The sequence below is a fragment of the Rhizophagus irregularis genome, chromosome 3 (assembly GCF_026210795.1).
Source record: "Rhizophagus irregularis chromosome 3, complete sequence".
NCBI classification, from domain to species: domain Eukaryota; kingdom Fungi; phylum Glomeromycota; class Glomeromycetes; order Glomerales; family Glomeraceae; genus Rhizophagus; species Rhizophagus irregularis.
The window spans coordinates 3965111-3985314 of NC_089431.1; the positions used below are offsets into that span (position 1 = coordinate 3965111).

At 27.8% G+C, this 20204-nt stretch overlaps 4 protein-coding genes across 4 annotated transcripts; 2 read left to right on the forward strand and 2 right to left on the reverse strand.

Moving 5' to 3' along the window:
* Window positions 1-8152: 8152 nt before the first annotated feature.
* Window positions 8153-8689, reverse strand: OCT59_020978 (uncharacterized protein; the record flags this gene model as incomplete). The annotated part of the gene is made up of 1 exon (XM_025309745.2): window positions 8153-8689. The coding sequence occupies one exon, from the start codon at window positions 8687-8689 to the stop codon at window positions 8153-8155; it is 537 nt and encodes a 178-aa protein (XP_025189947.2).
* Window positions 8690-10444: 1755 nt separating this feature from the next.
* On the forward strand, window positions 10445-12144 carry OCT59_020979 (uncharacterized protein; the record flags this gene model as incomplete). The annotated part of the gene is made up of 3 exons (XM_066149537.1): window positions 10445-10648; window positions 10839-11859; window positions 11933-12144. 3 exons carry the CDS (start codon window positions 10445-10447, stop codon window positions 12142-12144), a joined length of 1437 nt encoding a protein of 478 aa, XP_065990432.1.
* A 1085-nt stretch (window positions 12145-13229) lies between these two features.
* Window positions 13230-15170, reverse strand: OCT59_020980 (uncharacterized protein; the record flags this gene model as incomplete). The annotated part of the gene is made up of 2 exons (XM_025325617.2): window positions 13230-14801; window positions 14911-15170. 2 exons carry the CDS (start codon window positions 15168-15170, stop codon window positions 13511-13513), a joined length of 1551 nt encoding a protein of 516 aa, XP_025180273.1. The 3' UTR covers window positions 13230-13510.
* A 2476-nt stretch (window positions 15171-17646) lies between these two features.
* OCT59_020981 (uncharacterized protein) lies at window positions 17647-19517 on the forward strand (the record flags this gene model as incomplete). Its single annotated transcript, XM_066149538.1, has 8 exons — window positions 17647-17952; window positions 18024-18339; window positions 18809-18831; window positions 18914-18955; window positions 19022-19066; window positions 19231-19264; window positions 19338-19400; window positions 19474-19517. The coding sequence occupies 8 exons, from the start codon at window positions 17647-17649 to the stop codon at window positions 19515-19517; spliced, it is 873 nt and encodes a 290-aa protein (XP_065990433.1).
* Between the last annotated feature and the right edge of the window lie 687 nt (window positions 19518-20204).

Here is a 20204-nt window from a genome sequence, read left to right on the forward strand (position 1 = left end):
TTTTTTTTTTAATTTAATTGAGTATTTTTTTTGATATTATACAATAATTAAATTGATGCAATTCTTACATGGGATAGAACTCGTTTTATTTATTTCTATTTCATTGTCGTTTACTTATTTGTATGCTTCTTTATTGCTTTCAAAATATTCTGAATTCAAAATTCAAATAACCAATAGATTAAAAAATTGAGAAATCTGGGAAAGTTAAAAAATTCTATTGGATCGATAATTCGTGTACTGTACGACGGTCATCTAGTGTATCATTAACCCCTAACCTTATTTAGTACTAGCTGAAATACAAGAAACGGATGGAATCATATAACATCATGCCGTATTTTTTAGGTTGCACATTATACTAAGTTTAAATGAAATTCCAAAAGTGTTAACTTAACAAAGGTAATACTTAATTTTTCTTTAAATAGATGAGAGAACTTCTCACATGTACAAGGCAAGAATTTGTAATTCCATCTGTACCATGTAGTGCAAGCTGGCGCTGGAGTTCACTGGAAGATTGGAAGCACTTTGGAACTTTCCATCTTCCAATTCCAACGCCTATTCCAGCTCCAATAGATTTTTATCGAAAAGTTTAGAAGCACCTTAATCACGTGAAATATTTTATCCAATAATATTTGATTATACGAAAAACAAAGATTTTATTATTGCGGTTTTCGAATTAGTGTGATCGGCAAATTTTTTTAATAAATAACAAGTTAACATTAAACATGGCAGGGAGCTATAGTCATAGTATAATTAGAACTGTAATAATTCTGACTTTTTTTTTAATTAAGTTGGTTTATACTACCATACAGTATCATAATTATGATAAATAGTTTTTAAGATTTAAAGAGAATTTCTAAATTTTAACTGGTGGAAAAATTACTGGTAGATCATGTGATTGTGTATTAAATATTCATGTGATTTATTATGATGATGCAATTTCATTTGGCTCGCTTCGCTCGCCGGGCTTTTCTAGCCAAACCATAACTTTCACTTTATTTGCAAAATTTTTGATTATATTTAACATATCTATAAAAAAAAAATGAGAAATTACTCTTAACTAGCTATTAACATAATTTTTTTTCTCATTTGGTAAGGATGATCATTTTCGGTTTATTTTGCTTGTTAATCATTTTTGGCTTAGTTATTTCACTTGTTAATCATTTTAAGGTTAATTATCTTGATTGTTGTTTATTTTTTGGTTTAAAAATAAAAAAATATATATATCAGAATATGTGATTGACTTTAAATAACAATACAGAAAGATTGTTTATTACTTGATAAAGCATTTATTTAATATTTACTATCATCATTTTTGGAATTACGGCTCTGGAAAAAAATTTTTCATGATTATATTGTAATAAAACAATTCTACTATCCGATTGCTGATCATTTTTAGTTCTGGAAAATTATGATAACTGAATATCATAATAATAAGACAATGATAATGAAATTTTACCATTTAGTTGTTGTTTATTGTTTTGTTTCAAAATAAAAATTACTTGATATAACATTTATTTAATTTTATCATCCAATTGTTGAGAAAAAAAAAATTTTATGATAACATTATAATAAAACAACAATTTTATTATCTGATTGTTAATCATTTTTAGAATTACTACCCTGAAAAAATTTTCATGATAGCATAAAGTTGCCTGCCAAAACTCTACAGGCTATTGTCGAAATGTCGAAACTAAAACCAGTAGAAATGCCGAAATGCCAAAATAGTTTCAACATGTCAAAATTGTCGAAACCTAAAAATATTACGTTTCACGTAATAACTCGGCATCCAATGATCGTAGAAAGATGCACCATAGCTCGTTGTTATCGTCTCATAACGACGAGTCGAATGGTGGTTAGATCGTCTTTATACGATCACTGGATGCCGAGATATTGAGCGAAACGTCAAAAATCAGCATTTTGTATTTTGCGATACTGCGCCATTTGACGTTTCACTTAATAACTCGGCATCCAATGATCGTAGAAAGATGCACCATAGCTCGTTGGAATCGTCTCATAACGACGAGTCGAATGGTGGTTAAATCATCTTTCTACGATCATTGGACGCCGAGATAATAGACGAAACGTCAAACGGCGCAGTAGCGCAAAATACAAAATGCCGATTTTTGACGTTTCGCTTAATAACTCGGCATCCAATGATCGTAGAAAGATGCACCATAGCTCGTTGGAATCGTCTCATAACGACGAGTCGAATGGTGGTTAGATCGTCTTTCTACGATCACTGGATGCCGAGATATTGAGCGAAACGTCAAAAATCGGCATTTTGTATTTTGCGCTACTGCGCCGTTTGACGTTTCGTCTATTATCTTGGCATCCAATGATCGTAGAAAGATGATTTAACCACCATTCGACTCGTCGTTATGAGACGATTCCAACGAGCTATGGTGCATCTTTCTACGATCATTGGATGCCGAGTTATTAAGTGAAACGTCAAATGGCGCAGTATCGCAAAATACAAAATGCCGATTTTTGACATTTCGCTTAATATCTCGGCATCCAGTGATCGTAGAAAGACGATTTAACCACCATTCGACTCGTCGTTATGAGACGATTCCAACGAGCTATGGTGCATCTTTCTACGATCATTGGACGCCGAGTTATTACGTGAAATGTAATATTTTTAGGTTTCGACAATTTTGACATGTCAAAATAGTTTTGACAATTTTGACATGCCGAAACTCCCTAATTTCGGCAGGCAACTTTAATTATAACGATAATGTAATGACGACGATAATGAAAATTTACCATTTGATTATTGTTTATTTTTTTGTTCAAAATAAAAAAAAAATGTATCTATATTTAAATAAGTAATAATACAAACAAATTGTTTATTTACATAATATTAAAATTTGTCATCCGGTTGTTGATCATTTTTGGCTAACAAAAAAATTATTCAGTTTTCACATGATTTGCTAAAAATTTTATCCCATAATTATTAAGCAAGAAAGATCATTCTATATAAGTGCAATATCACCCTATGGGTGGGCGGGTGGCGCGTCACGTTATTGTTATGACTTGAAATGATTGACATGTCATGATAGGTTAACGTTAACTTAACGTTAACATAAGATTAGTTTTTGAGTGATTTCCATTTTAAGATGCTGATCCCCCATCTTTGGTATTGATTTGCTGATTATATAAATACATTTCAAATCAAGCTTTTCTATTTTAGTACGATCGGCAACCAACAAATCTTTTAGTGTTTTAAATATCAGCTGCGGAATTATTACAAAAAGTGATCATGTGGACATATAAACTATAAGATCTACACAATGCTAAGTATCATTGTTCAAAATATTTTTTGCCGTTTTTTTCGTATTTTCGCTAGCAATATATAACTTGGTAGTTTCGATTCCTATGATTTCTATAATCGATTTCTATAATCGATTTCAATTTCATTTCATGTAATTCTTATTATTACATTAGTGGTTACCATATTAAAAAGTGACCAGAACAAAAATAATTGACCATTAATTATTTGGAATAACTTTTTGAATATAATTTGTATGGGGGTTTCGGTTATATTCGGTTATTTTCGGTTTTTTGTTATAATTGATTAACAAATCATCTGATCACGCTAATTCGAAAACCCATTTAAAGATGAACTCTGAGCTCCCATCTTGCTCTTTTATCTATTGCTGGATGTGTATATTCACTTAAAAGATCACCTTCCAAATTACTATTTGAATTTTCTCTCGATGCCTCTTCCTCCTCCATTCGTGCTACTACTTCTTCTATTAAAGTCTCATCCCATTCATTCAATTCTTACTCACAATACTCCGAATTAACAATATTAGTATTATCTTCAATATTTTCAATATCTTCAGGAATTTCAGAATATTCACTTCAGGATCTTCAACTTCAATTCCTTTTCTCTTAATGAAAAATTAATAAATGCACGAAGTTGACTCATTCCCAACACTTTATTATTCTATTAAAAACCATTTAATAAATAAATTCAATAAAAATCTCATTTATTAAGTTGATTATTAATCCCATTTATTAAAAAGATAAAAAAATTACTTCCAGTCGTTAAAGATAAAAAAATTCCCGATCATTAAATCCTGATCATTGCGATTGATACCATTCATTAATTTAACAATAAAAATTTCATTCCTTGATTTCAATCGTTAAAAATAAAAAATTCCATTTGTTCGTCAAATTCCGTTTATTAAGTAAGAATAAAGGTTAAAAATAATAAAAATAAAAAATTTGTTAGTTAAAATAATAAAAATACGGTTAAAAAATAATTAAAAATAAAATATTAACTTACCATTAATCGATTATGACGAACTGTATGTAAAAAACCCATAGATGACCACATTCTCTCAACTGAAGCTGCATTCACACATATTCCAAAAATTTTTAAAGCAACTGCATCCAGTTCGCTATAAGTACCTTCTATAAAAGATCAAAATTTAAAGACTTCATCTCCGAATTGTTCAAAAGTTTCATCATTAAATGGTTCAACTTTTCTACAAAAATCTTCGAACTCCAACAACAATCGCTTTGGTCTTAATAATACGTTTAATACCATCCCAAAGAAGTATATGAAAAATTATTAAGATCAGAATTAAAATATTCTAGACATTTTGGATGAAGCATAAAAGAGAGTGTAATAACAGTTGCACCCATTGATCCCATCTCTTTTCTAGTCGATCGATCTCAGACAAAGTTTATCGGTGTTTGATGAACCAACTTGTGGACGTCATGACAAATTGCTAAATTCTATGAAAATAAAAAAATTAATTATATTAAGTAATTATATAAAAATAAAAAGAGTATACTTACTAGTAAAGCTTGTTTAGATCAACTTAATAATAAAATAACTATTGTTTGCATTTTTAAAGTAAGCCGCAACTATAATATCATTACTGGAGGTAATTTTTAAAGCCGAAGATTCTTTAAAAATGGCACTAATTGCTAACTGACATTGTGCGTAAAGCAAGGAAGAAATACAATTTCTGGAAATTCTAATCGAAGACGCTGCCTATTACAGTATAATTAAATGTTAAATATAATTAAAATTAAAATTTAATAATGTATTGTTTATTACTAGATTAAAATATTTAACTACTTACTTAGTACCAAGCTGCTGCATAAGCTGATGCACTATCAGATACTATTTGCATTAAGTTTAATATTTCAGTTAACCTACTGATTTCTTGAATCTTTTTGGCATAACTTCAATTAACCGTTCACGTTCATTGCTTATATCTGAAGCATCCCATATCAAAATTCGCTAGAAGAAGTTATAAACAATGATCCAAAAATATGTTGATTTAAAACATTTTTCCATCCATCAAACGCTAATATCACCAATTTGATCATTGATTAATTTTTCATCTCTAAAAGTATTTAAATCTTTAGTTTATCTGTTTAATATGCGGTTAGATAAAGCTTTTCTTTTTTGGTAAAACAAGAAATGGGCTTAAATATTCAAAAAATTCTAAAGTTGCTGGATGATTAGCCCATTAAAATGGAAAGCCATTTGCTACTGACATTCTTAATAGAAGATGTTCAAATTTTGGTATTTCTTTTTTACTCAGTTTACGAATAAGATCGCCTTCAATTGAATTTTTTTTTTTTTGAGTGATGGTTACGCGTAGATAATTTTGATATTGAAGAATATGATTTGACCGAAGCTTCTTCTGTTAACTTTAAATAAAACTTTCTACATATATCTTAGATATTTCAAAATCTTTTTTATGATTATTCTCACCAAAATTATTATTATTTTGACATTTTTGACTTTCCTTATTTTCTAGCTTTTCAACACATGCAATACATGCTGCAATTGCTGCATGAATTTTGTTTTTATATATTTAGTAAGGTGATGAGTTAGTCTAGATCTTTTCATTTTTTTTAAAGACGCAAAAGTGTAAATCAGTTATCAAACATCTAACCGTTTAACTATAAATATTTTAATCACATATACGATTGCCAATTTTGGTAATAAACCGATTGGAAGCTTCCATTGGAAGATCCAATAACTACAGTATGTCCAATTCACCCCATTCGGGTGATCATCAAAGGTTATAACCTTACGATTTATGTCACAAATGCATAGGTTATAACCTTATATGGGCGGCCCATGGGCCATAATTTAATGTCACGTGACCCGATTTTTAATTCTGGCCTGACATGCGCAATTTTGGCATGTTAATTTTGGAACACGTTACATGCGCTAATTACTGTACATATTACCCAGATGTAACATGCGGTAATTCAGATGCATGTTATTCATCTGTAACATGCGATAAATTGGGCGCATGTTACCTATCTGTAACATGCAGTGATTCAGACGCATGTTACGGATGGGTAATATGCGTTAATTCTGGCGCATGTTACTCATTCATAACATGCGCTAATTTGGGCGCATGTTACGCTTCTGTAACATGCGTTAATTCTGGCGCATGTTACTCATCCGTAATATGCGTTAATTCTGGCGCATATTACTCATCCGTAACATGCGTTAATTCTGGCGCATGTTACTCATCCGTAACATGCGTTAATTCTGGCACATGTTACTCATCCGTAACATGCGTTAATTTTGCCGCATGTTACGCTTCTGTAACATGCGTTAATTCTGGCGCATGTTACTCATTCATAACATGCGCTAATTTGGGCGCATGTTACGCTTCTGTAATATGCGTTAATTCTGGTGCATGTTACTCATCTGTAACATGCGCTAATTTAGACGCATGTTACGCTTCTGTAACATGCGTTAATTCTGGCGCATGTTACTCATCCATAACATGCGTTAATTCTAGTGCATGTTACGCTTCTGTAACATACGTTAATTCTGGCGCATGTTACTCATCCGTAATATGCGTTAATTCTGGCGCATGTTACTCATCCGTAACATGCGCTAATTTGGTAGACAGCATTGGCGCATGTTCCCTACAGTAACATGCAGTAACTCTAGTTTATATTCCTTACTGTAACATACAGTGATTTTAGTACATATTTTTATATCCAAAATACCAAATATTTAATACTGAGTATTATCAAAATCAATGCATATTATATTATAGAATATTGCATATTATGCATTAGAAATATATATAACTTTATTAAAGATGGCTATTTTTTTAAAATCAAAAAAATAATAAAACAATAAAAATAACAAAAAAAAAATAAACAAAAAAAATAAATAAACAAAAAAAAAAATAAACAAAAAAAAAAATAAACAAAAAAAAAAATAAACAAAAAAAAAATAAACAAAAAAAAAAAATAAACAAAAAAAAATAAAAATAAACAAAAAAAAATAAAAATAAACAAAAAAACAACAAAAAAAAAAATAAACAAAATAAAATAAAAATAACAAAAAACAAATGATTTGCATAATATATCATAGTATATTTTAAAATTTATAAGTAATTAATTTTATGATCATGTAAATCACTTTACTGATGCAAATATAATAATCATTTGTTTTTTCTTATTCCTATATATTTAATTTTTTCTTTTTCATTTTTTATTTTTTTTTATTTTTTTTTTGTTAATTTTATTTTTTTTTTATTAATTTTATTTTTTTTTTATAATTTTATTTTTTATTTTTTTTGCTAGTTTTATTTTTTTTTGTTAATTTTATTTTTTTTTTTGTTAATTTTTTATTGTTTTGCTATTTTTTTGCTGAAAATACTATTTCAAATAAATATAACAATTTAATATGAATTTTCCACTATAATATGTAGTAATCATGGCACATATTCCAGATGCTGTATATTATTTATTAATAAAATATGAAGTAATTTAGCATATATTCCAATGTAAATTTATAATGTATTTACAACAATTCTTGCATATATTCCTGATGTATAATATGCAATATTCTATAATATAATGCAGTGATTCTGGTAATACTTAGTTTAAATATTTGATGTTTTAAACATAAGAACATGTGTTAGAAATCAGAATCATTGTAGTAAGGAATATGCATCAGAGTTACTACTAGAAAACATGCGCCAGAATTAGTGCATATTACGGATGAGTAATATGTGCCAGAATTAATGTATATTACAGAAGCGTAACATGCACCCAAATTAGCGCATGTTACGAATGAGTAACATGCACCAGAATTAACGCATGTTACAGAAGTATAACATGCAGCAAAATTAATGCATGTTACTCATTCATAACATGCGCCCAAATTAGCGCATATTACGGATGAGTAACATGCACCAGAATTAACGCATATTACGGATGAGTAACATGCGCCTGAATTAACGCATATTACAGAAGCGTAACATGCACCAGAATTAACGCATATTATGGATGAGTAACATGCACCAGAATTAACGCATGTTACAGAAGCGTAACATGCGTCTAAATTAGCGCATGTTACGGATGAATAACATGCACCAGAATTAACGCATATTACAGAAGCGTAACATGCGCCCAAATTAGCGCATGTTACGAATGAGTAACATGCGCCAGAATTAACGCATGTTACAGAAGCGTAACATGCGGCAAAATTAACGCATGTTACGGATGAGTAACATGCGCCAGAATTAACGCATGTTACGGATGAGTAACATGCGCCAGAATTAACGCATATTACGGATGAGTAACATGCACCAGAATTAACGCATGTTACATCTGGATAACATGTACAGTAATTAACGTATGTAATGTGTTCCAAAATTAACATGCCAAAATTGCGCATGTTGGGCCAGAATTAAAAATCGGGTCACGTGACATTAAATTATGGCCCATGGGCCGCCCATATAAGGTTATAACCTATGCATTTGTGACATAAATCGTAAGGTTATAACCTTTGATGATCATTTGGGGTGGTCCAATTTCAAAAAGATTTTGATTGGGAAGATCGGCATCTTTCAATAATTTCAAAATTTTCCAATTCTGACAAAATGTTATTGGAAGCTTCCAAGAAGGCAAGAACATCACTGCTGGAGGGTACTGCAAAACTACTGCAAGTTATACACTACTGTAGTCCAACAAAGTAATAATTGCATACATTGTTGATGTATTTATCCAACGCGCAGCACAAACCGAAGAAATCCTCCAGAAACCGATAGTCACGGGAAGAATCTCGAGGTCCCGATGGTCATAATAATTACCGTCAAAAAATGATAGAGTTGAAAATTTAATGGTAAGTTTTGTTTTCTGGGGTAAAAAAAAGACAGTTGATATAAATTTCAACTTAATATTAATTGTGGCGCAGTTACTTCTGTCAAATTTAAGTCTTTTGGTTTCTGGTAACCGAATGTTGGAGTTAATTTACATAAATCTTTAACTTAAAGAAATGAAAACGAATATAATTTTTAACACTGAAGTAAGAGGCAAAACTATGTCTTTGTATTGACACAGAATACACAAAATAAAAGAAATAAAAGTGAATATGTGATTTTTTACGAAATATGGAGTTGAAAAGTGATGTGCTAGTGATTTTTACTGACTAGGTTAGAATTTTCTCGTTTTTTGAAATGTGAAAGGTATATTACAACAAATGGCCCAACTAAATCGACATGAAGAAAGAAATATAGTTTAACACGCATGGCGATAACGATTGATCATTTATATTCGCTTGAGTTATTGATTAATCACTACATGTGATCAATTAAACGTTGAATACGTGATCGAATATTATTATAAAGTTTCTTTAATTTCTATCATTTTTTTTTTATTATTTGAATGAAAATTATTATTTCATATTTAATTTATAAGATTTAAATTCAATACAATAAAAAATTAAACTATTTAAAGAAACTTTATAATAATAAAATGATTTCAAAACTTCATTTTGATTTTTATTTAATTCTAATGATGCAGATGATTTCAAGTTGAAGAGAAATAGAATCATGAATTGAATTTGTTAAGATCAAAATCTATCATCAAACAATTCTCCTTTAAAAAAAAAAAATTATTCTTCATGATTTACTTAAACGAGACGACTTCCCAGAAGTTACTGAATCATTTGAGATAGTTTAATTAAATAAGATATTAATCGAACTCTTTATTGCTTGTGAAGTGAGAATAATGATACTGTGATAGAACTAAATTAAAGTTTATGAAACATTGAATGAAATCATAAACATATTATTCTGTTCACAAAATACGTAAAAACTTGTAAATTTAAATATAATGTTTCTAATACAAAGCTTTGTTAGGAAATCTTTAAAAAAAATTTTGGCGAAAGAACTTTTAGAAGAATAGAAAGCTTGAATTAAAAAAATTCAGAATTTCAATCGAAAAGAATCACCCCTGGCCAGAATTATGAATTTTGGCTTAAATTATACTTATTCTGGCCAGAATCATGTAAAAAGGGAATGCTAATTTCGCATGTATGCTGATCTGTTTGTGTACAATTACTCGTGTAACAGCAGCTGAAAAAAACGATATATAACAGATAATTATTTTTTTTATTTATATATTTTTTTTTTTAAAAAAAAAAGTCATAATGGAAGATATTAAATTCTTACCAAATTTATCACAAAATTTACTCAAAATTTTGAACGATGAAGAATATGATGATATTACAATAGAAGTTGGTAATGACCCTTATGTTAAAATATTTCGTGCTCATATGGTCATCCTAAATTACCGTTCTACTTATTTACAAAGAATTTTGTCAACAAATAAAAAGAAGAATGATGATACTTTGGTACATATTAAATTACCAAATATTTTACCAGAAAGTTTTCAAATATTTTAAGGTAGGTGATAAAGTAAATAATTTTGTCGTTTTACACAATTTTACATATATTTTATTTTCGTATAAATATTTTTTATTTTAGGTATATTTATGGAGGAAGGCTTTCTTTGGAGAAATGTGATCTTTAGATATTATTAAGATCTTGGTTGCTGCTAGTGAACTTAATCTTCAAGAATTAGTTGTTTATTTACAATCCTTTTTGATAAAAAATAAAACTCATTGGATGGAACAAAATTTTAATTTGATATATCAAACAAGTTTTGAAAATATTAATTTCTTGGAACTACAAAAATATTGTACTGACTTAATTTCTAAAGGACCAGATAAAGTACTTAAATCAATTAGTTTTTCTTCGATTTCAGAAAAACTTTTAATTTCAATTATTCAAAATACTAACCTTCAAATGAGTGGAATTCAAGTTTGGAAATATGTGATTAAATGGGGACTTGCTCAGAATCCTGAACTTCCTATTGATCCTGCAACCTTTTCAAAAGAAGATTTTAACGTATTGAAGAATACTTTACAACAAATTATTCCTTTTATTAAGTTTAATTATTTAACTCCTAGAGAATTTTCTGGTGAAGTATTACCATATAAGAAAGTTTTACCAAAAGAATTATACAAAGATTTATTGAAAAAAATTTTAAATTTACATCCCGATAGCAAGTTAATTGATAACTTAATCGATTCAAAAATTATTAAATTTCAACATGCTGAATTAATCTCAAAATGGATTGATAAATTAGATATTACAGATGAGTTAACTTCTTCATATGAATTCAAATTAATTTTTCGTGGATCTCGTGAAGAGTTTTCTATTGATAAATTTCATGAAACCTGTGATAATCAATCTTGCACTGTAACAGTTGTTAAAGTGAAGAATAGTAACGAAATTCTTGGAGGATATAATCCAATCGAGTGGAAATCTAAATATAGTTACGGCGTTACTAAAGATAGTTTTATATTCTCGTTTGATAGTGGTGATGATATTAATAAACATATTTTAAGTCGGGTTAAAAATAAAAAGTCTGCCATATTTAATCATCATACTTATGGTCCTTCATTTGGTGGCACAGACCTTATTTTGCGGTATGATGGTTGTTATTGTAAAAAAGATAGTTATGAAAGACAAATCAGAAGAAATGATACGACCTCTTCAGGTATGAAGTTTCCTTATTATTAGATAATTTTACTTTCTATAAATTATTTATAGACTCTTTATAAATCTTGCAGAACCCTCTTATCTTGAATTATTATGTGATTGCTGTGATGATATTATCCATGGAATGAGATGGAAGTGTACAACTTGCCCAGATTATGATTTATGTCAAAATTGTAAACCTAAATCAAATTTTCATAATCATCCAAGTAATCATGTATTCAAACTTACTTGTGAATTTGCTATAGAAGAATATGAATTATTTCAAATTATAAAACATAAATAAACGAAAATTTTGATTGGTTATGTAGGTAAAAAATAAATAAATAAATAAATAAAATGAAACATTTATTTATTAGTCTAAATCTCTAGAAAAATATATTATTAAAGGAACTCAATTTTAAAAATTGTAACAATTATTATGAAAAAAATTGGGGAAGAAATGTAAAGAAAGTTAATATGTCTGCTAATATTATTAAAATAAGTTAACGTATAAAATCACACGATTTTATTCTAATTTAAATTAGTTTATTTTACTTAACAGTTAACTAGTACGAATGTATAGTATGATAATCAGTTCAGGTAAGGCATAAGGATTATAATGCTTATAGAAGGTTCATGATTTTTAATTATATTTTCTTCGACAATTAATAGATGTATATTTATTTAGCCACTATGCATTAAAGTAATATGATATTCTTTTAAGCTGATATTTTTTTTCTATGGTAAATACTCTTTACTTATAGGCTTAAATATACATCGGCAAGTTGAATAAACTTAAAGGGCCTTTATAAATCGTCCAAATAAAAAAAAATAAAAAATAAAAAATAAAAAAATACAACTACACGCATGCAAATGTGGGGAGATACAAAAGAATATGATTAAATTATGAAAAGCTTTATCTTCTTTGGTTTAAACAACTTAATTTATCCAAAAAATAGGTATTTTCAAATTCCGTCAAAATTTTTCGATAGTCGGTACGATTATTTTTAACCGCCTTTAGAACTTATAAATTGTCCAAGGCTCAGCTAGTTCTTTTTATGTTGAACTTATATTTAAAAATTAAATAAGAAGGATAAAATTTCAAAAAAAGGTCAATTAGACGAACCAATAGTTTAACTAGCAAAATCTTTGCCAACAGCCAACTTCAATTGTTAACATCATAACATTCGTCGCCTTTTAAAATTTATGATAATTTCGGTAAAAATGTATATCGTGATTTTGGCAAAATTTCATACCTAATGAAAAAAAATAAAAGCAAATTACAATACATTGACAGATTTTTTTTAGGCATCAAACTCCACCAGACCGGGAATTTTCTTAAAAAATCTCAAAGTATTTAAAATTCAATAGAATAGACAAATTCATGATAGCTTTAATAGAACACTTTATTGAAAACGCACACAATGATATTACCTCCTATTATTATTTAAACGTGAATATTTTTTTGAAAAGAAAAAAAAAACGGCTATATTGTGTGAAAAAGATAATATTTCGTAAATCTTGTAAATGAAAATAGAGCTATTAAGGTGTATATCACTATAAAGTTATAATTTGATTAAAAACTTATAATAGACAGATAAAATTACTGGAAAGATTTTTTAAACAATAAAAGGCAAAAATAACTTGTTGTGAAACTTTGTCATGTACTATTATATAATTTGAAATACTTCATATTCTTCTACAGAAAATTTATCAATACTTGTTCTGATCGGTTTATCATAGGATGATTGCTTACAAAAACTATTATTAAAACCATAACCTCCACGCAAAATAAGATCACTCTCTCCAAATGATGGGCCGCGTTGAGTGTGATTAGATATGGCAAATTTTCTTTTCCATACACGACTCAAAACATGATTCTCGATACTTTTATTTTTATCAAAAGAGAATATAAAACTATCGAAGGTGGTGTCATAGCTACTACCAAATTTCCATTCAATCGGATTATATCCTCCAAGAATTTCGCTACTATCCTCTACTTTAATAACAGTTACAGTACGAGATTGATTTTCACAGACTGCACGGAAGTCCCTATCAGTAAATCCATTAATAGATCCACGGAAAATTAATCTGAATTCATATGAAGCAATAACATTCAATCTATTAATCCATTCTGAGATTAATTTAGCATGTTCTAATGTGATAATTCTTGAATCAATCCTGTTAGTATTTTTTGGCCTGGTTTCATTAGACATCCGTCGGGTAGTTGGGTTAACGATCGGAATAGTTGGGTTAATGGTCGGAATATTTCCAGCATTTATCGACTCAGTTTGAATCTTTTCATGTGTTTTAGCTTTAGGTTTAATCTCTTTAGTCTCCTCCGGTTCTTTAGTCTCCTCTGGTTCTGGTTGATCAACTGGTTTACGATCATGATCCAAAAAAAGTTTTAACAATTCTATAAATAATTTCTCAGGTAGAATTTCTCTATAAGGAAATACATTTTCTAAAAATTCTTTTGAACTAAAATTATCAAACTTAATTAAAGGGATACATTGTTGTAAGGTATTTTTTAATATACTAAAATCATCTACAGAAAAACTTTCAGGTTCAGAAGGTAATCCCGGATTTTGATCGAGTCCCCATTTAAGAACATATTTCCAAACTTGAACTTCACTCATTTTAAGGTTATCATTTTGAATAAGTAAGATTAAAACTTTTTCTGGAATTGAAGAAAAATTAAGTGAATTAAATATTTTATCTGGATTCTTGGATATAAGATCATTACAATAATTTTGAAGACCCAACAAAGAATCATTTTCAAAACTTGTTTGATAAATAATGTTAAAATTTTTTTCCACCCAAGTTGCGTGCTTATTGATCAAAAAAGATTGTAAATGATTAACTAATTCTTGAAGATCAAGTTCGCTAGCGGCAACTAAAGTTTTGATGATATCTGCTACATCATACCCTTCAAAAGATAATCTCCCTCCATAAATATATCTAGAATAATAATAAAAAAATTAATATTAAATAAATAAATAAATAAATAAAAGAAAAATTTAAAAAAAAATTAAAATAAATAAATTTTTTAATTAATTAAAATTCTTACCTTAATACTATTTGAAAAATTTCAGGTAAAATATTTGGTAATTTAATATGTGTTAAAGTTCCATCATCACTTTTATTTTTATTAGTTGATAAAATATTTCGTAAATGAGAAGAACGATAATTTAATATATTCATATGTGCACGGAATATTTTTACGTAAGGGTCACTACCAACTTCAATTGTAATATCATAAAATTCTCCATCATCTAAAATTTCAAGTAAATTTTGTGATAATTTTGGTAAAAATTTATCATCATCCATTATAACTGGTTCTTTTTTTTTTTTAAAAAAAAAAAAAGAATAAAATAAATTTTAATTAATTTTTAATTTTGTCAATCATATTTATATTTAGTTTGTGCGGCGTGAAAACGTAATAATACGGCCGCACGGGATATTAAGATTGACGGTAACACCCGAAAATGATCGATATTGCGGATTTATATATTTAGGCCAATCCTTAATCTAATGCCGGCCATTATGGAATTTTTTCGGCTCTGGAGTTGCTGATCATACTACATGAAGTAAATAATTAATTAATCGAATTTGAATCCATCTACCATTTTATGGAAAGTTGTACTACTTTGGTTGGAATTTGGAAATTGATTTGTTTTTTAAATGATGGACCGTAATGAAGATTGCACATTATTTATATAAACGTAATATTCTACTATCATTGATAATAACATTAAGTCAGAGCTGGATTATATCCTGCATTAATTTATTAACAATTTCATAGTTGTTATAAATAGAATGCTGATTAAATACAAATTACGTGAAATTTGCTAGGCGTCAACACACGAAGCATTATTTCATTTATTTGAATCATATGAAAATGTTAACTTGTCCGTAGCAACTAATTTATCATCCCATTTTGAAATTCGTTCGGTATTTTTATTCATAATTTTTGTAATATAATTATCATAAACATTTTCGCACGATTCATTCGATAAAATTGTTTTGCAAAGTAATACCATTCAGAAAATTCTTTAAAAGTTATCAATAAAAGGAACATATTGTTGTCATGCATTTTTTTTAATAATTGAAATCATCTTTTAAAAAGCTTATAATAGGATCAGGGATGTTGAGCGAATTTCCATTTAAAATTTTCTCGTCAAGGTTGAATTTTAAATATTTGGGATAATAATTTTGAATAAACAAGATTGTGATTTTAATGTTTTACTCATATTAAATCAGTACAATATTTTTTTTTTCATTTCCAAGAAAGATATTTCGAAACTTGTTTGATTTATCGATATTAAAAAATTTTTCGTCCAGTTTGCATTATTTTCAGCTAAATAATTCATGAGGATTGAGTTATGAAAATCAATTTGCATAAATTTACAGTACCTATAACATAAATATTAAAAACACACATCTAAAAAACAGTGTAATAGTAACCTTACGGACACGAAAAGTTTTCGTATAATACACAAAAAAATAGTTCTCGTCGTAATAAATTTATAAGTTTCCAAATTAAATTTTTAAATTTTGTGCTAAATATATATTTTACAGTTTTTTAATAACCATATCATACATCATCAATTTATCAATTTAGGCGCTTGCTAATAGTTAACATGTTAAACTAAATTAATTTATGAGCTTATTTTGTTTAGTCATTAGTTTTATATCCAAATTGTAAATACTTTGAGTACTTTATTTATTCTCAAATACAATTATTTGTTGTAAAATTAAATAAAAAATAACGATGCCTAATTATTAATTATTAATAATAAAATGTTTTGATAGTAAAATATGTAATAATCAGTAAATACAGTAGCTAGATAAGAGAATCACATGTGCTTTATAAAAAATAAATAGACTATAGATATGGGAAATCATATGTTATAAATACCTTATCCGACAAATGGTTCATTTTAAATAAATATAAAAAATATTATTTCTACACAAACACCTAAATTAATGCAACTGCGTCATATTATTGTTATACCTACTATGGCAAGCCGAGTTAGAGACATTTTACCTGTTCATGCTTGATGTTCATTTATGTGTTTATGCTTGATATTTGGTCCGTCTGTAAAACATCAGGCATGAACAGATAAGACATCAAGCACGAACAGCTAAAATATCAAGCACGGACAGATAAAACATCAAGCATGTGATAGATAAATATCAAGCATGACGGATAGATAAAATATCAGCACATGACAGATGAATATCGCAGTTGAAGCACGGACAGATGAACATCAGGCACGGTGTAACATTTTGTCAATCCATGCTTGATTTTTCACCCGGATAGTTTAGTCCAACTCGGCTTGCCATAACCTACCACGTGAATTTCTAGTTGATCATTCCTTGATAGAATTCTTTTATTCTTTGATGGGGTTCTTTTATTCTTTGATGGGGTTCTTGTCAAATTTTATTCAAAAATCTTCCAAAATGAGCTTCTAGATTATTTACCTGCGAGGAATGAATGTATAGAATTTTTCATGGAAATTTGTAAAAAGAATTCCGTGTTAAATTCTACCACAAATATATATACTAGAAAGTTTTCTTAACGTTACAAACGAATGAAATTTTTATTTTAAATGAATTGAAACAATGGAACAACCAGTAAATTATAAACATAAAATTGACTTTTTAATATCGGACAACACGCCTTCAACTCAACCAACACGAAACTCACAAAACAGATATAAGAAATGTAATGAATGTAATAGAAAAAGAAAAATTTTTGATAAAAGTCACGAGATTTGTCACGTGTGTTACAATAAAGACAATGCTTAAGCCTAAACAAAGTGGAAACCAAGTTATTGACGATTTTATCAGATATACTCAAAGTAATTATGCCATTATAGAAGGTGGTAAAATGGAGTTTATTCCTTATGATCAATTTAAAAATATAGAATTTATTGCCGAAGGAGGATTTAGTAAAATTTATAAAGCCATTTGGGTTAATGGCCCGATTAATAATTGGGATGAGATTAAACATAATGATTGGAATATTACTCGTAACAATAATTATACCGTTGTCCTCAAAAAGCTTAACAATTCTAAAAACATTACATCCAAGGAACTGAATGAGGTAATGTACATGTACACGCAATATTTTTATATCTTTAATGTAATGATTGAAAGGCAATGATTTTTTTTTAGCTCAAGATACTTTATCAGATTGCTTCTTCAACTAAAAACCTATATATAGGCCACCTTAGTGAATATTTTGGAATTACTCAAGAACCTAATACTAAAGATATTGTGTTTATTATGGAATATTATGCTTTAGGAGATTTGATGCATTATTTGAATAATGACTTCTATAATATTAGTTGGGAAACGAAATTATATGGATTATGGAATATAACAAATGGATTTTGTCTTATACATGGCACTGGAATTACCCACAGAGATTTACATAGTGGAAATATCTTTTTTGATGGCAACCTTTCATATATAGGTGATCTAGGAATAAGTAAATCTGCAACTGAATGTACAAATAATAATAATGAGAAATATGGTATTATTCCTTATATGGCACCAGAGATTTTTCAAGGACAAAAATATACTAAGGCTTTAGATATATATAGTTTTGGGATGATTATGCGGGAGTTTATGACAGGCAGAAGACCTTTTTGGAATGAAAATCATGATATAGAACTTATAATCAAAATATGTGATGGTTTACGGCCGCCAATTGTTACAAATGCACCTGAAGGATATATTGAATTAATGAAAAGTTGCTGGCATTCTGATCCAAATAAAAGACCAACAGCTTTAGACATATTCTATGGAGTCGATAAAATATGGGCTAATGAAATTAATCTAATTCAAACTAAAATTATAGAATCATCAGACATTGGACCTGTAATAACAAATAATACAGGTGCAATTTATAAAAGTAGACCTTTAAGTAGAATGATTAATTCTGCAATGTCTTTAAGGAATTCAAGGAGTCAATCGATTGGTAAACAATTTTATGGCGCTAACTACATACATTTTGTTGTAAGAAAATATTTTTTTTATTTACTTTTGAAACAATTACTTAGATCCATTTTATTATTATCAGAAAAACAATGCAGCATTTATTGGTATTTAATTAATTAATTATTATTTGATATTTTATTTGTGCTATCATTAATATAATTTATTTAAAGATAAAAGGAAGTTTAACAATTCAATTGAAGACGGTAATGATAATGGTACGAAAATTAAACTTTGTGTATAATTTGCCGATAAAAAGTTGAACCACATCTTTTATTGTACTCAACTATTTTATTCGAATTTAAATTTTTATAATTACTACAGTAAAATAGTTTTTTTCATTTACAATTATTTTTTTTTTTGAAAATAATTAATTATCTAGACCAGGAGAAAATTATTCGGAAATGAAAATTCTGGTAAATGACGACCTCTCACTTATTTATATTTTAGTTAATTCATAAATTTAATTAGATTTTTATGCTTCATTAGAATATTTTGCAAAAGAAATAGAGTTAGACATTAATAAAAATTTAAATGAACCTCAAAATAACGGTAAGTAAATATGTTATGTTGCTTTCCACTATTTTCCAAATAATAATTCAAATTTTTTAAACTTAAAATATAGAATATGTTACAAAGGAATTTGATATTGATATAAATAATATTTGAATATATGAAATTTTAAATTTATTTGTATTATTTTATTTGTTATACGAATATTATGGCGAAATAAATATCATATGTTCAAATGATACATAGAATAAAAACTCATGTCATTTCAAAGAAAATGTTAATTTGTTCATTAGTCAACGTATTTTTACGCAAGAACTATTATCAATTTTAATTGTTATCCAAAATATTAAATAAATTTGGGATGAAATTTATCATACATTTATTACATTATAATTTTACTATCATTTATTTTTTATAAAAAAAAGGAATAGTAGTACGTGAACGGTCACCGTAAATAATTGGTTTTGAATCGAGATATCATTTGTCAAAGTTTGGGCCTAATCGAAAAAAAAATTTTTAATAACAATAAGTACTAAATGCCCAAAAGAAATGATATTAGCAAAAGGTTTAGGAATAAACAGAAAAAAAAAAAGATAATTGGTATTCTCAAAATATTGTCTTTACGCGCATTCCAAAAATGTTGCATAAAAATGTTTGAAAAAAAGATTATTTTGAAAACCGTGTTAATTTTAAATTAGTTTTAGATTTGACATAGTATGCATAAATTGTTTATCTTTATATAATGGTAATTTATTTGTAGAAGTTACTACATCTATTATATACCTAAGTCGTAATAATGAGTAAGATTAATGAGAACATATGAATCATTATATGTAAATTTAA